The sequence below is a fragment of the Mustela lutreola genome, chromosome 9 (assembly GCF_030435805.1).
Source record: "Mustela lutreola isolate mMusLut2 chromosome 9, mMusLut2.pri, whole genome shotgun sequence".
In the NCBI taxonomy this organism is placed as follows: domain Eukaryota; kingdom Metazoa; phylum Chordata; class Mammalia; order Carnivora; family Mustelidae; genus Mustela; species Mustela lutreola.
Window position 1 is genome coordinate 70,077,937 of NC_081298.1, and position 15,480 is coordinate 70,093,416.

The window sequence follows — 15,480 nt, forward strand, 5'->3', positions numbered from 1 at the left end:
TGACCTCTGAGCCTCTGTCTCCCCCCTTGTGAAATGGGATCGTGAGGATTACAGGGGACAGTTCATGTAAAACCACAGGCATGGGCCTGGCTGGAGGGGAGGGTTTGATGATAAGCCCTTGGCCCCTTCTTGCCTAAGCCACTTCTAAGAGGCCCCTGCAGCCCAGAGTAGGGGGTCCAAGGAGGGACCCGATGTCCCAGTGTGAGCTGGGGAGGCTGCAAGCTGCTGACAGCCGCCCCTCTCCTAGTACGAGAACCAGGCCAAGTATAAAGACCAGTGGGGACAGCAGGGGCTATACCACTGCCCCAACTTCTCGGACGTCATGGGCCACAAGGCCCTCCCCAAGGAGGATTTCCAGGCACCCCAAGGATGGCACTGGCAGGGGCAGTGGAGAGTGGAGCCTCAGAGGAGGTAAGGCAAGGGGGCAAGCCTAGAGCCTGTGTGCCCCTGGACATGCAGCCTGGGGTGGAGTGTTCTTTTCACCTGGGAGAGCCAGTTAACCACAGCTCGGGGAGGTGGGCACGTGGCCATTGTAGCCTGCTCCCAGAGGCTGGGATGCCCAAGAGGAAGGGCCCAGCCCACCACCCTACCCTGGAGGCCAAGCCCCACAGCCCAGCCTTACCCATAGCAGGCTGCCAGGTAGGGGAACACTGGGCCAGCAGAGGACAACCTGGGAGCCTGAAAGTTTGGGGAGATGTGCTGGAAACTTAGGGTCTCGCTGCCCCCAGACTCCTCCTGGACGTAGACATCAACAAGAGCCAGGTGCTAGAGGAGGTGTATGAGAACCAGTGTCGTGACACCACGGGGGCCTGGGTGCCGGCAGCCATCCCAAACACAGATATGGTAAGCAGGGGCCAAAGCTGTCTTGGGGGACAAGCAGTGCATGCAGGTGGGCACCTTGGAAGCTGGGTTGTCTGAGTGGGAAGAGCACTGGACCAAGTGAGCCCCCACATGCTGCGCAGGAGCCTGGGTGTGCGCTGATGGCATTAGTATCCCAAGGGGGCAGGTAGAGGTACCTTTAAGAAGACTATAAGGGACAAGGTAGGGAGCAGTGTTTCCTTCGTAGGCTTCTTCCAAAGGTAGTGCTTACTCAGGAGAGAATCTGTCTGGGGCTAGTCTAAGCCCACACCATCTGAAAGAACTTCCTATGATGATGGAAATGTTCTATGTCTGCACCGTCCATCTATCCAGTGGCTAGCAAGTACCTGAAATGCGGTACTTGTGAGAGTGAGGAACTGAACTTTGGCTTTCATTTTATTTTTTTATTTTTTTAAAGATTTTATTTATTTATTTGAGAGAGTGAGTGAGCATGACCAGGAGGGAGGGACCGAGGCAGACTCCCCACCAAGCAGGGAGCCCAACACGGAACTCGATCCCAGGACCCTGGGATCATGGCCTGAGCCAAAGGCAGATGCTTAACCCACTGAGCCACCCAGGCGCCCAATTTTGTTTCATTTTAATTAGCTTACACTGAAGTGGTCCCAGGAGGTTGGTGGCTACTGTGTGTCGGACAGTGCGGATCAAACCCATCTCTCAGGCATACTACCCTCCCCTCCTCAACAAGGTCAGAGTGGGTTTGGACAGGTGGCAGCATCTAGCTGAGATCAGTCACACTGTTCCCCTTTCACAATCATTAGTATGGGTATTTCCTATTTATGGTACTGATTTGCCACTGATAGTGGCTATAATTAAGTTTCCTTTTAAAAATACGTTTACTGGGGCGCCTGGGCAGCTCAGTCATTAGGCATCTGTCTTCTGCTCAGGTCATGATCCTAGCTAGGGTCCTGGGATCGAGCCCCACATCGGGCTCCCTGCTCAGCAAGAGGTCTGCTTCTCCCTCTCCTTGTCCCCCTGCTTGTGCGCGCCCTCTCTCTCTCCCTCTGACAGATAAATAAAATTTAAAAAAAAAAAAATTTACTAAGGGTGCCTGGGTGGCTCAGTCGGCGGTCTCCCTGCTCGGTGGGGAGCCTGCTTCTCCCTCTCCCACTCCCCCTGCTTGTGTGCGTGCCCTCCCTGTCAAATAAATAAAATAAAATCCTTAAAAATATATATATTTACCATTTGAAAAGGCAAGTCAGTACAGCGCGCTGAGTGGACAGGTGGGTGGCATCAGAAGTAGTAAGCACTGTCTGCTCCAGGGGGCAGGAAGCACCACGGCCACGGTGGTTGAGGGAGTGAAGATGGTCTCCCAGCTCAGATGCCCCCAGCCTGCCCTGTCTATCCACCCTCAGAATGGAGAGCCCGTGGAGGCCCGGGAGAATGTGCAGTGTCCCCGAGGCTGGCATGTTAAGGAGAGCTGGATCGTGGAGCTGAACCACGCGGTGGACAGTGAGGGTCAGTGCTCTGGCGCAGGCGGAGGGAAGGAGGCCCTGGAGCTGCCAGGGACTGACACTTCCCACGGCCTCAAAGGAACCGAGCTCTCAGGTGGGATGGGCCTGAATTTCCAGGGGTGGCCCAACCTCTGGACAGTGGGGTCTCCACCCTTTCTATAGACATAGGCCCCAGCTTTCAGACAGGGCAGGTTGTAAGTGCCTCCTGAGCACTTTCTAGAAAGAGGAAAATGGTCAGGGAGCCTGGGTTCACCTGCGGTAGTAGCTCCAGGCAAGGAGTGATGGGCTGGAAGTCCAAAGTCCTGGGCTCAAGACGTTGACTCTGCTACATATGGGCTGGGTGACCGTGTGTGGGTCACAGGACGTCTCTGAGCCCTGCCTTCCTCATTCATAAGATGGGCAGTTGGGCCCAAGTATACCATCCTTTCTCACACCTCAGGGCCCGAGACACCTAAACAGGAGGGAAAGCCTTTTCCCGTTGGCCTGCCTTCTTGGGCCCATTTTTCAGGCATGTCCATACCTCCCAGCCCATGGCCACCTGGGCACCCACAGGCTGTGGCCCTGCCCCTGCAGGCTGGGAATACGGAGTGGCGATTGAGCCGTCGGGCCAACCTCGGGTCTGGAACTCAGTGGAAAAGACCTACTACTCATGCCGCCGGCGGCGCTGGGTACGTGTGCGCTGCCGGAACCACGGGAAGCTGAGCCTGGAGGAGGAGACCCTCTCCTTCCTGCAGCTGGTGAGAGGGCTGCCTGGGTGGGTGCCATCGCCCACACCTCATGCCATGGTGGGAAGGTGACATTCTGCTCCCCTCCCCACAGCACCACCCCATCCCAGCCAAGGATGAGGATGGCTGGGAGTATGGCACCTTTGGCTCCAAGTTCCATCTGAACCCTCAGCCCCAGAGCCAGTTCCGCCGCCGCTGCTGGCACCGCAGGATGGTCCCGAACAAGGACAAGGGCATTGCACCCATATTCCGCCTGGAGGGATCCTTGGTAAAGCCTCTGTAGTCTAGGTGACTCCTCCTTGCAACCCCACCTCCCAGAGCTGGGGCCCAGCCTTGGGTGTGGCAGACAGCAGAGGACAAACCATGGTTGGGGCACTGACAGCTGAGGGGTGGGAGAGAGCATGCCCCAGGTCCACAACCTTGGGCTAGAAGGGAAGGGTGACTAGGAGAGACAAGAAAAGCACCCAAGAACCTCAGGGAGAATGTCCTGGGCACAGGATATGGATCTGAAAGAGAAGGGCAGGAAAGAAGAGATGAGGCTGACACAGGCTCCAGACAAAACAATCAGGAGCTCCTGGAGGCCTGCCCAAGAGGACATCCAGCTACATGTCCTACCCTTCATCTACTGCATCTTCAACAGTGAGCTTTGAGAATCTGCTCAGGTGGCCCCAGGGACCCTGCATCCGAGGACAGGCAGTGGGGAGGGGCCGGGGCGGGGATCCTGGGGGCAGGTGATGGACATGGTTCCTCTCTTACCCAGAGCCCCACTACTATCAGCTTTTCTGCTACATCTACCAGGCCCGGAACCTAATGTCCAACCAGATCCAGACATTCCAGGGTAGGCTACAGGCACCCTTTCCTCCCCAAGCTCCTGGGGACCCCTGAGGTAGCCACCCAACAGCATAAAAAACATGACAAGGAAGGGGATGACACTCATGCAGACCCCTCTCCCCAGCAACTGAGGGCCCTGCCTTGGGAAAAAGATAAAAACAAGGAGTATAAGGTGGGGCTGTTCTTGAGAGGTGTGCCCAAAAGTGTGGAATCAAGGAGGAGGTGCTGGGGAGGCTTCACCCTGGTGGGGACCACTTAGCTAGGCCTTGAAGAGGGAAGAGGAGTTTTGTGGCAGAGGACTAATGAGACGGGAAGACAAAAGAAAGGGTGACCCACGGTGGGACCCCGTGTTCCTTGTGTCAGAAGCTGACAGAAGGGGTTGGGGAGGAGGTGTGGCGATTTGCAGCCCTGGGCACGAGGACCCAGTGAAGCTTTCAGGAGAGTCATGTGCTCCTACCCGCAGCACTGTTTGTGAGAAGCAGGTTGCCAGGTGAGGCTCTGGGCCGGGTCTGTGGGTGTTTGCCGGGAGCTGTGTCCACTGGGCATCAGCATCCACATAGAGAAGGCCACAGGACATCCCCTGACACCACAGTCGATGCTGTGAAAGGACTCGCTGTTGCTGTGGAAGGCCAGCCCCATGTAGCTGCTCCTCAGATCTCTTCCAGAGGAGCCATGGGGCTTCTACCCCTGGAACACCCAGATCTCAACCAGGCGGTATAGAGAGATGTGGCTGAAACTAAATGGTCCCCGCTGTTCACTCTGCAGCTTGCACTGTGGTGGCCTTCTGGGCAGCTGTCCGGGGCTGTGGCCACCCAGCCTGGGCTTCCCTGGATCTCTAGTCCAGTGGTGGCAGCTGCCAGAGAGGAGCACCTCGCTTGAGGGCTCAGTGGCAGGACCCTCTCCTCTCCTTCTACCCACTCCCCAGTGCCCTTCATTCGGTTGGTCTTCTTGAACCATAGCCAGTGCACCCAAACCCTGAAGAGCTCTGCAGCCCCAACGTGGGCCCAGACACTCATTTTCCAGCACCTTCTTCTGTACGAGAACCCTGAAGACACCAAAGCAAGCCCTCCACTTGTGGTCTTGGAACTGTGGCAGCAGAACGCCCAGGTAAGGTGGGCCAGACTGGGCAAAGTGGCTGAGTTTTTATTTTAGAGGAGAATATACCAAATGCGTTCTAGGGGGAGCCCGATTCGTGGAGAGCATCACGTCAACAGAAATGCCAGCCCTTAACCAAGAGTTCTTGGCACCCTGGGGGAAGGGCCAGAAACCTGCCAGCTTGGCCTCGGTGTTTGGTGAACTTCCCCTTCCCTGCAGGGAAAGGAGAGCTTGTGGGCCCGGAGCATGTGGTCCCCGGTGGTCTGGCTGGATGTCCAAAAACGGACCCTGCCCCCTCTGAGGTGGCACCCCCTTGTAAAACTGCTAGGGGAGAAAGAGGGTGAGATCCTGGTGTCCTGTGAGCTGATCCTTGAGACCGAGGTATGGGCTGGGGGGGGTGAGATGCTCGGGGGCCCCCACCCTGCCCCACTCCCCTGCCTCAAGTTCCCACAACCAGTCAACCCACTGAGGGAAGGCCTGGAACCTGGAGCCAGCACACTGGGCTTGGCGATGCCTGCCTGCTGCTGCCACCGGGCTCCAGAGCCGCCTCCCTGGAGCCCTGCTAGGGACTTGGATTGGGGGTGGGGTGTAGGAGGATGGGCCAACTACAGCCTCACACACCTTGCTTTCCCACCTCACCCCTTCAGAGTGTCAAAGAGAGGCCGCCAATCTTAAGTGTTCCCTGGAAGAACGGAGTCTACACACTCCCCAAGAGCATCCAGCCAACACTAAAGAAAATGGCTGTGGAGGTGATGAGGGTATGGGGAAGAGAGGGCGGGCACCCCCCAGAGCAGTTGGGCACCGTGGGGCTCTCCCTGCAGACTCTCCTTGGGCCCTCCTGACTATTTGAGGCAAAGCTTGGACCCCAAAAAGACACTGTCTGAGAGACGGAGGGAGACAGGAGAGACATGAAGGGCAGAAGCTCTGCTAGAGTACCTGAAACTGTCTCAATGCAGAGCTCTATGGCGGGTCATAGACAAAAGGCTTTCGTGTTCACCATCTCACTTGAGCCCTTCCTGCCCCTCTGCAGTAGGGGCCACTTTCAGACAAGAAAGCTGAGGCTCTGAGAAACAAGCTAGCCCAGGCAACATGACGCAGGGGAAGTGGCAGAGCCGGAATCTGGGCCTGGCCCCGCCTGCCTCCAAGTGCCAGCATGTCTCTCACCTAGCTTTCGACAGTAGCCTGGAGGTCCCCACACGGAACTTCTGTGCTCAGCCATGAATCTGGCGAAGATCAAAAGATGGTCAGGTCCTCCTGGCCCTGGAGATGCCCCCTAAGATCAGGCAACCCCACTCTGGTCCACAGAACAGGCCTCCGTAAGAGCATGGACATTTGCTGGGGTGCCCAGTGTCTGTTGAGCGCACTGAACGACCGTGGAGTTCTATGGGATCCAAGTTGGCAATGAGCTAAATGGCAACAAGGACACCCAAGGAATCTGGGGTACCCCCTACTTCTGTGAGCCCTCAAGGCAGCCAGCCTCAGGAACTCCCTCCTGAAGACTGCAAGCCAAACAAAGAAGCAGGGGAGGAAGGGCAATACCTCAAGGGCCCTGGAGGCCAGTGAAGGATAGTCTCAGTAGCCAGAGGGCACTCCCTCACGGAGGCTTTGAGGACAAGCACTGATCCCTCATGGGACAGGACACCTGTGCTAGCCTTCAGACTCTGACTTCATCCAGCTCATTTCCTGGCCCCAGATGCCACCTGATGCACCATCACTCCCAGGACAGAACCCTCTATGGCCAGGACCCCATTAGAGGCCCCAGCTGCCACTTGCCCTGCCCCTCCTCTGTTCCGGCAGATTCTGGTCTGGGGCCTTCGGAACATGAAGCAGGTGCATTCCCCCCAGCTCCTGGTAGAATGCTGGGAAGAGTCCCTGCAGACAGAGCCCATCAAGGACTTCCAGACCAACCCTAACTTCAAGCAGTCAGTCCTCTTCCTCACGCTGGTAAGGCGACCTGGGGCAGAGCAGGGGCTGGGGCAGCCCTTTCCTCCCATGAGCCCTCATGCTCCGCCTCTCCTTGGGGCTGTAGTTCATCCCCACAGAGGAAGCCTATGCGCCACCCCTCACACTGAAGGTGGTGGACAATCAGGACTTCGGCCAGCAGACCGTGGTGGGTCAGGCCAACATCCACTCCCTACAGCCCTACTTCTGCAACCCCTGGGCTGAGGACTACGTGCCTCCACAGCTCCCAAGTACAGTCCTTTCACCCTGCCCTTCCCCAGCCCTCACCTTCAAGCTGGCACTGGGAGTGGGGGCGGACCTGGCTGCCCTCTGGGCTGGTGTCCCTCCCCCTCACTCTTCTCTCTCTCCTGAGATTCATGATTGCTCTCTCTCCACACAGTGCTGTCTGTGAACAAGTACCAGAAGGTGAGTTAAGGGCTCAGGGTCTCCACCTTCTCCCAATCCATCTACAGGGGACAACCCTTGTCCCCAAGCAGGGGTGGAGATAAAACAGAGCTCTGATACGTGTGTTCCTGGTGTACATGAGAACCCTAAAGTTGTGATTCTCCACCTGGACTACACATTAGAACCGTCTGAGAGTTTAAAGAAATCCTCATGGGCCAGGCCACTGACCTGTTCCATCAGGATTGCTGGGGAAAGCCTCAGGCATCAGCAGTGTCTCCAAGCCTACACCCCCTCCCCGGTGATTCCAGTGTTTCCAAGGTTCAGAACTACTCCTCGAGAGCAGCACTTATCAAACTGAATGCACAGGAATCCTGGGGACATCTTGAGCAAAAGCAGGTTCTGATTTAGTAAGACTGGGGTTCTGCATTTCCGGGCCCTTCCAGAGTTCTGTCTGTAGCTGAGGCCCATGAGGGTAAGAACTAAGTTTACCCTCCTCCTGGTTCCATGTGTGCCAATCCCTGAATCAAAAGGGCTCTGTGAAGAGTCAGGGAGCCAGGAAAAGAAGCCCTGCCTTCCATCCCTTTTTCCTGGGGGGTCAGAGACAGTGAGCAGACTAGGTCAGCATGTGGTGCCTCACCTTGCTCTCCTGCTCTCATTTTTCAGCTCCTAGATTACTTCTATGAAAAGTTCTGGATCAGTCCCAGCAAAGCTCAGGTGATGCAGGCTCAGCCCTAGGGAACAAGGAACCACTCTGGGCAGCTCAGGGAGGCGGTGGGTGCAGCATGACCCTGGTCAGGGGAGGGCTCTGGTGCCTTCTCCCCAAGGGCCAGAATGAGCTTCCCTGCCAGGATCAGTACCAGCATGAAGTGGACTGGTGGAGCAAGCTGTTCTGGGCCACGGGAGATGCTAAGGCCCTGCAGTACAAGTACAAAGACTACCATACCCTGAAGGTTTGGAGATCTCTGGGAGGGGAGACTGCTGAGACACACAATGAAATCTGCTGGGGGAGACCAGCAGACCTCGCCCTGATGCCTCTAGGAATGACAGGGTCGGGGGTGAGGGGTGTCTCCCCAAGACTACAGGCCACACCTCCATCAGACACGCCGTTTGGGGAACCAGAGCTGCCCCATCTACAGCAGTCCGTGCTGACTCTGGGGCCACTGACTGGGTAAATGCTTCAAAGCGAGACCCAGGAACTGGTGATCCCTCAACCCCCTGACGGCAGGAATGGTCCTCCCTCAGCTGAGCCCAGGCCTGCTCTCCTCACCAGCCTGGACCCCACACACCCCCTGCAGGTGTATGACTGTGAGCTGGAAGCCGTGCCCGCCTTTGAAGGCCTGCAGGACTTCTGCCAGACCTTCAGACTCTACCAAGAAGAGCCCAAGTTGGACAGCCCTGTGGTAGGGGAGTTCAAGGTGCATATTCACTCCCATGGAACTACCCGTCTCCCATGCCTCTTCCATCCCCCAGAAGATTCTAATCAAAGCCCTGGCCCTCTATGTTCATGGTGGGGATGGGGTAGGGAAGGCTTGAAAAACAGTTTGGGGAGCATGGGATAAAAGGCTGACCAATGCAGGGGTTCAGAGTGACCTCCCCCTTTACATGGGATAGGCAAGACCCTTCTCAATCCAGCTCGGGCCTGTGCAGGTCTCCCAAGGCCCAAGAGCCTTCGAGAACAAGTTCCAGCCTGAAGGGATAGACGGGGTGTGGAATGAGAGTCTGCATCAACAGAAACTGGAAACCCACCTAACCACCATAGTTGTCAGCCCAACATAACCCCCCAAACCTGCTGTTCCCACAAAGCGTCTCTGCTGCGCCCCTCTCTCCCATCCTCGGTGCAGCACACTCTCTCGGGAGCTTTGGCCAGGGGCACCGCAGGGCCAGGCCTGCACTCAACATCTTCCCTCCCCAACACACACACAGGGCCTTTTCCGCGTCTACCCCTTTCCTGAGGATCCAAAAGCCCCCAAGCCCCCCCGCCAGTTCTTGGTTTGGCGCAACAAAGAGGACTTCCCTCAGGAGTGCTTGGTGCGTGTGTACGTGGTTCGAGCCATCAACCTGCAGCCCCAAGATTCCAATGGCCTGGTAATCAGCAGCCCCAGCCCCATGGTGTCCCTCATCTCCGGGACCACCGAACCCAGGTGCCTCCCAAAACTTGCGTCAAGGTCCTGGGGCTCCCTCAGGCTGATACTCCCATGGTTACTTCCCCACAGGCTCCCCCCTGTTGACGGGGACTCATTTCCAGTCCACTTCCCACCCTCCCCAACCAACCTGGACTGACTCTCCATTTCCTGTTGCCTTTCCCTCACTATGACTGAACCCCAGTGTGACCCTTATGTGATCCTGAAACTGGGACAGACAACGATGGGCAACCGGGACAAGTACTGCCCCAACACTCTGAATCCCATCTTCGGCATGTGAGCTGCCCCAACTTTACCCGATCCCACTTCACCACACCCTCACACCCTCCCGCGCTGGGTAGGAGTAAGCTCCAGAAGGCGAAGACTTCTTCCATCTCTCTCTAACCTCTGAGTTCCTAACATGGAGTCTTACACACACTCAGGGCTGGACAGATGGAAGGGTGGTCAGTTCTACTCTCTTTCTCAAATGCTTCACCTGGGAAAGGAGTTCAGGGTCCCATAAGCCAGGCCTGTCAAAAGTTATTTCTAGCCAACCCTGGGGGACAGTTCTTGGCAGGCAACAGCCATCCCAGGCTCTGTTTTCCATATTCACCATGACCAAACAAGGGGCCGTGAAGCTGGACAGGGAGGCCTGCGGACAGCACAGTCTGCAGTCTCCAACACCTCACCCCCAGTATGTTTGAACTGAGCTGCACCATCCCCCTGGAGAAGGACCTAGAGATCCAGCTATATGACTTTGACCTGTTCTCATCTGATGAAAAGATTGGAACCACAATCATTGACCTCGAAAACCGACTCCTGTCTGGCTTTGGTGCCCGTTGTGGGCTCTCCAAATCCTACTGCTAGTGAGTGGACCTGAAGCCAGGCAAGAGAGTAAGGGAGGGGTGGAGGAGGGAGGCCCCAGCTCCCTTAGGAGGAGACTTGCATCTGGGAAACCAGGACCTGAATCTGGCTCCACTCATGCCCCCACTACCACTGTTGATCTGCAGCTCAAAGCAGAATGTTCTCTAGGATGCAAACCTTCCCACCTTTTCCTCTCCCTTAATTCCACAGCGCAGGGCCCTTTAGGTGGCGGGATCAGATGACCCCAAGCTTCCTCCTGGAACGCCATGCCAAACAGAAAGGGTTGCCTCCGCCTTTGTTCAGTCCTGAAGAGGACACTGTTTTTTACAATGGGAAAAAATTCAAACTGCAAAGCTTCGGTGAGAAGTACAGCACACTGTCAGAAGGCACAGATCCAGGCCTCTGACACCAGAGGGCATTTTGCCCTTTCTACCTATAGAGGGCAACCAGGTCCACTGTCCAGGCTGGGGGTAGGGGAGAGGAGGGCAGCTATGAGATGGGAAGGCTCATGATGTTGTGACCATCTCCTTCCACTTCCTTCCATCTAGAGCCCAAGCCCCCTCCTGTTCATTACTTGGGACCTAAGAAAGAACGCCTTGCCCTGTACCTCCTGCACACCCAGGGGCTGGTGCCTGAGCATGTGGAGACCCGCACACTGTACAGCAATAGCCAGCCAGGCATTGACCAGGTAGGAGACTAGGGGGCTAGATTAGGAGACAAGGGAGCCCAGCCATCCAGGATGCAGCCCAGGACGAGAAGACCATGCATTCACAGCCGTACATACACGGAACCCCAGCATGTTCTACACATGTTCAAAGTGAGACAGTCTAATGATGTCCCTTAGAATGGAGAAATTCAGAACTGTAAAAGTCATCTACAAGAAACCTGGGCCCCCCACATCCATTAGTGGAAAGGCCAAGGTGCCCTACCAGCCAGCGCCAACACTGCCTTAGTCTCTCCTGAGGGAGGTCAGGGGAAGTAGCACCTGGGTCAGATGTGCAGACATTACAGCTCTGGTTGGCCTGTTACTTGCAGGCTGTGTTTTCTCCATGGCAAGGAACCCCAAACAGAAGGAATAAAAATCCCCACGGGCACCCTAATTATCTACTCTCCAGTCACCAGAAGGGCTCACCTCATGCTCCAAATTTCTCAAGCTGATACCACATTCCAGACACTTGAGTTCTCCGCTGAGCACTTTTTAAACCATTCTCATTAAACCTGTTTTCCAATGTGGGGTCAACTTCAAAAGGATAAAATGAGGTCAGACAGTTTGAAGGAATAGATGTATCTACCTTCCAATTTTGGTAGTCTACTCTTTTGTTTCTCACCAATTTTCATCCCTCCTTTCTTAGACCACTGTGCTTGATGGGCAGCTTAATATCCTTAGGCTGGGCTTCCGCAACATATGGCAACCTGGACATTTGGTCATCTAGTTTGCTCTTACTCGGGGCCACTATGCTGGTTAAGAAGTAAAGCCCCAAGCTCCCCGTGGAGCCCTGTCCAGAGAGGCTGTCTAGCATGGCCTGCTAAAGGGTATTCAGCCTCCAGACCCCGGTCACAAGTGACATTCCATCGCCATGCCATCTGTTTTGAATCCATCATACACTGTCCACCTCACTCTGTGCCCTTCTTCCAGCCAACACGAGACAAACGGGAAGCTGGTGGGCGGTTAATAGACTTCCTATCTGAAATCCACTCCACCTCACCGCTAACTCCTCACTCCACCCTCCAGTCGGGGGAACCCAGCCTCAAGAGATCTCAGAACGTGGGATGGGGCTCTGAGACCAGCGTGCTGAGAACAGAGGTTAGCAACTCCCAGCTAGCCAATCCATTTCCACTCTAGGGAAAGGTACAAATGTGGGTGGACATCTTCCCCAAGAAGCTTGGGCCTCCTGGCCCCCCAGTCAACATCAGGCCCAGAAAGCCTAAAAGGTGAGTGACCCACCACATCCATCGCTGTACTTCCCCAGGCACAGGCCACGGGTGTGCAATTCTTTTCCTCTCCCGGAAATCCCGGGAGCTTCCTTCCTCTGCATTCCCCCAAACTGGCATGCCTCGTTTGGGCATGGAGGGCACCACGGCCGCAGGGGGAGCTACTCCTCAGCAAAGCCTCAGAGCCCACCGGCTGCAGGTATGAGCTGCGCTGCATTGTCTGGAAAACTGCCCAAGTGGACCTGAGGAGAAGTTTAACCACCGGGATGAGCGACATCTATGTCAAAGGGTGAGGAAGAGAGCTGGGCTCCAGCAGCATTCCCTCTGAGGTCCCCAGTTGTCTCATCCCTGTGCCTCTGCCCACAATCCTGGGGCATCATCTCTCCACCCCCACCTGTGCCTGGTGGTCTGCCAGGGAGCCCCTCCCACAGGGCTCCAACTCAGGGACAGGGACAATACACGTGAAGCCCAGGTGAAAAGACTTTGGCCCCAGGTGGTTAGCTGGGCTCGAGAAGGACATGCAGAAGACGGATATCCACTACTACTCTCTGACTGGGGAGAGCAACTTCAACTGGCGGTTCATCTTCACCATGGACTACCTGGCAGCTGAGCGTGTGTGTGTGGAGAGTCAGAAGGTAACAGGCCATGTGGGGAGGGCGGGGTGCGCTCCCCTTTCCGCTCCCTCGAACCACAATCCACCCCAGAACCCTTGGAATGTGGCCTCAGGGAGAAAGCTTCTTCCTTGACAGTCCATCACCACTAGGTGGTGGGCTACTGAGGTGGCAGAGGGAAATCTCAAAGGAGACAGGTCAGTCACATGGTTTCTGTCATCCCCCAGGACTACATATGGAGCCTAGACCCCACGGTGATGAAGTTCCCAGCCCGGCTTATCATCCAGATCTGGGACAATAACATCTTCTCCACAGATGACTTCCTAGGTGAGATCCGGCCCAGGGCCCGCAACCACAGGGCAGGGAGCTCCTCCTTGCTGACACCATTTCTTTGGCTCAGGTGTCCTGGAGCTGGATCTGTTTGACATGCCCCTCCCGACCCGGCACGCCAACCTGTGCTCCATCAGGATGATGGAGACTAACTCCAAGTGGCCCTACTTCCTCCAGTATAAGCACTTCTCCCTCTTTAAGAAGAAGACCATAACAGGCTGGTGGCCTGCCCAGGTCCTCGATGGTGGCACATGGCACATGTCGGTAGGAGCTGGAGAGGGTGTCTGTTGCACAGGACTGCTATGCCACATAACTTGGCTCTAACAGACTTCTGGGGACCTGAGCTAAATTCCTTTTCCTTTCCTAAATTCCTTTTCTGGGCCCTGGAAGGGGCCTTAAAACTATCCTCACACACACTCACACACACACACACACACACACACACACTCACACACACACACACAAAACAAACAAACAAAAAACAGTCTCACATCTGCTGTAAAGAGCTCAGCCTCCCACCGCCTATGGTGTTTCTAGGGTAAAGTGAAGATGACGCTGGAGATTCTGTCAGAGAAGGAAGCCTTAATCAAGCCAGCAGGGCGAGGCCAATCAGAACCCAATCAATACCCTACACTTCATCCTCCCCTGTAAGAGCCTGCGGGACAAAGGCACCAAATCTTTCCTCCTCATTCCCGGAGCTGAGCTGCTGGGCCCAGCAATTTGTATGGGGTGGTGAGCAGTGGGCCTACAAGTGGAGAGGGGTCATTACTCTCCAACACCCAACCTCAGTTATGAGGAGGAAAGAACAGCCTGGGGGAAAGGGGTACAGAGGGACACACAAGCAAGCAAAAGTTGCTTTTTAAAAAAGAAAGCTCTTTGCTGTGCATTACTTGACCTGAAGTTTCCCTCTGTGCCTCCATCCTCTGACATCTCCTCTGCTCATGCACAGACGCCCCAACACCTTGTTCATATTACGGTCACCTGTGACAATCCTCTGCCGCGTTTTCTGGAAACGCTACCACTTCAAAATCATCATCGGTGCAATCATATTTATTATAGCACTTATGCTGTTCAACTTTATCTACTCTGCACCGGTGAGTGACCACCTTGGGGAGAGGGACAAAGGCACTAGTTGCTCTTGGTAGGACTCTGAGGAGACAGCCTCAAGTCGCTCCCTCAGGCTAACTGTTGTCTTTTCTCTCTAGAACTACTTGGCCATGAGCTGGGTCAAACCTGAACTTCGGCTGAATGCTCCCATTAAAACACCCACGAATATCATGAATCCGCCAAGCAGCAGCAATGCCCACTCTTCCATCCTCACCAGCCAGCATCAGAACCTAAATTCTACAACAGACCATGAGCTGAAACTCCTCCAGGGACCTATGAATCGCCTGCAAGACATTTTTCCAGAACTTCCAGCCCCACAAGACTAATTAGTCCATGTCTGCCTGGCTTTTCTCCAGCCCATCATTGGCCCTACCCTCGCGCTTCCTACTAGTTCTCATTTCTGTCTTCTAGGACATAGGCTGGGGGCTTCTGGGACATATGCAAAGAGGGGCATGTTCTGTTAGGAAACCACTTCCAACAAGAACAGAGTTATTGTTGTCATTTTCCCACTGAAGTAAACACATTTTGTCACAAAGAGCTACCCTGTAATTTAAGGGAGTTGAAGAAACTATGAAAGCATGACTCACAAGGACAGGGAACAACATCATCTTTATCTAACACCTCTAGTCCTCAGGGTCTCCTCTAAGAGGCTCTGAAGTCAGAGGGAAACCAAAGGAATGGGGGACTGTGGAGAGAAATGGCCCACGTGGTGGTAAGCAGCTTGCCAAGGCCTCTGCTCTGACCCTTATTGTGCATGTACAAAGCCTTTCCCTCCTCTAGGGCACGCCTGGGATTCGAGGGCCCAAAACAGTATTTGGTCCCATTCACAATGGGAAATCCTTGTTTCTAAGAACAAAAAGCAAGCACTATGGCAGGACCTACCACGCTCAGTTTCTTTGCATCACAAGTTTCTCAAAGGCTGGCCCCGGGTTGGGTGGGGACTGTACTTCATGTCTTCCCCATCCTCTTTGAAAAGCCACAAGGAGCCCATGAGCTGGAATTGCACAGAACTCATCAACTCAATCATTACGCGCACATATACCCTCCCCCATGATGAGACCCCTTCTTCCTACACCACTGCCTGCGTCATCTCAAGAGCCCTCCGAGGTCCCCCCACCACAGGGGTCTAGCCAATCTCACCCTGCCCTCAAAAAAAGAACAGCCCTCTGCTTTGTCAGTTCTAAGTGGT

At 55.2% G+C, this 15,480-nt stretch overlaps 1 protein-coding gene across 1 annotated transcript in view; it reads left to right on the forward strand.

Annotated features, from left to right (window-relative positions):
* Positions 1 to 14,826, forward strand: part of FER1L5 (fer-1 like family member 5) — a 56,082-nt gene extending 41,256 nt beyond the window's left edge. Inside the window, exons 25-53 of the mRNA XM_059134355.1 lie at positions 248 to 411; positions 729 to 843; positions 2,232 to 2,334; positions 2,904 to 3,067; positions 3,150 to 3,323; positions 3,553 to 3,694; positions 3,816 to 3,893; positions 4,812 to 4,993; positions 5,201 to 5,362; positions 5,629 to 5,730; positions 6,779 to 6,925; positions 7,011 to 7,173; positions 7,323 to 7,348; positions 7,991 to 8,041; positions 8,176 to 8,277; positions 8,623 to 8,742; positions 9,251 to 9,412; positions 9,653 to 9,744; positions 10,143 to 10,313; positions 10,522 to 10,670; positions 10,860 to 10,999; positions 12,155 to 12,243; positions 12,443 to 12,532; positions 12,737 to 12,878; positions 13,082 to 13,181; positions 13,255 to 13,448; positions 13,722 to 13,831; positions 14,134 to 14,278; positions 14,390 to 14,826. Coding sequence (XP_058990338.1) covers positions 248 to 411; positions 729 to 843; positions 2,232 to 2,334; positions 2,904 to 3,067; positions 3,150 to 3,323; positions 3,553 to 3,694; positions 3,816 to 3,893; positions 4,812 to 4,993; positions 5,201 to 5,362; positions 5,629 to 5,730; positions 6,779 to 6,925; positions 7,011 to 7,173; positions 7,323 to 7,348; positions 7,991 to 8,041; positions 8,176 to 8,277; positions 8,623 to 8,742; positions 9,251 to 9,412; positions 9,653 to 9,744; positions 10,143 to 10,313; positions 10,522 to 10,670; positions 10,860 to 10,999; positions 12,155 to 12,243; positions 12,443 to 12,532; positions 12,737 to 12,878; positions 13,082 to 13,181; positions 13,255 to 13,448; positions 13,722 to 13,831; positions 14,134 to 14,278; positions 14,390 to 14,617 — 3,807 coding nt within the window. The 3' untranslated portion in view covers positions 14,618 to 14,826. The remainder of the gene's footprint in view (positions 1 to 247; positions 412 to 728; positions 844 to 2,231; positions 2,335 to 2,903; positions 3,068 to 3,149; positions 3,324 to 3,552; positions 3,695 to 3,815; positions 3,894 to 4,811; positions 4,994 to 5,200; positions 5,363 to 5,628; positions 5,731 to 6,778; positions 6,926 to 7,010; positions 7,174 to 7,322; positions 7,349 to 7,990; positions 8,042 to 8,175; positions 8,278 to 8,622; positions 8,743 to 9,250; positions 9,413 to 9,652; positions 9,745 to 10,142; positions 10,314 to 10,521; positions 10,671 to 10,859; positions 11,000 to 12,154; positions 12,244 to 12,442; positions 12,533 to 12,736; positions 12,879 to 13,081; positions 13,182 to 13,254; positions 13,449 to 13,721; positions 13,832 to 14,133; positions 14,279 to 14,389) is intronic.
* The last annotated feature ends 654 nt before the right edge of the window (positions 14,827 to 15,480 follow it).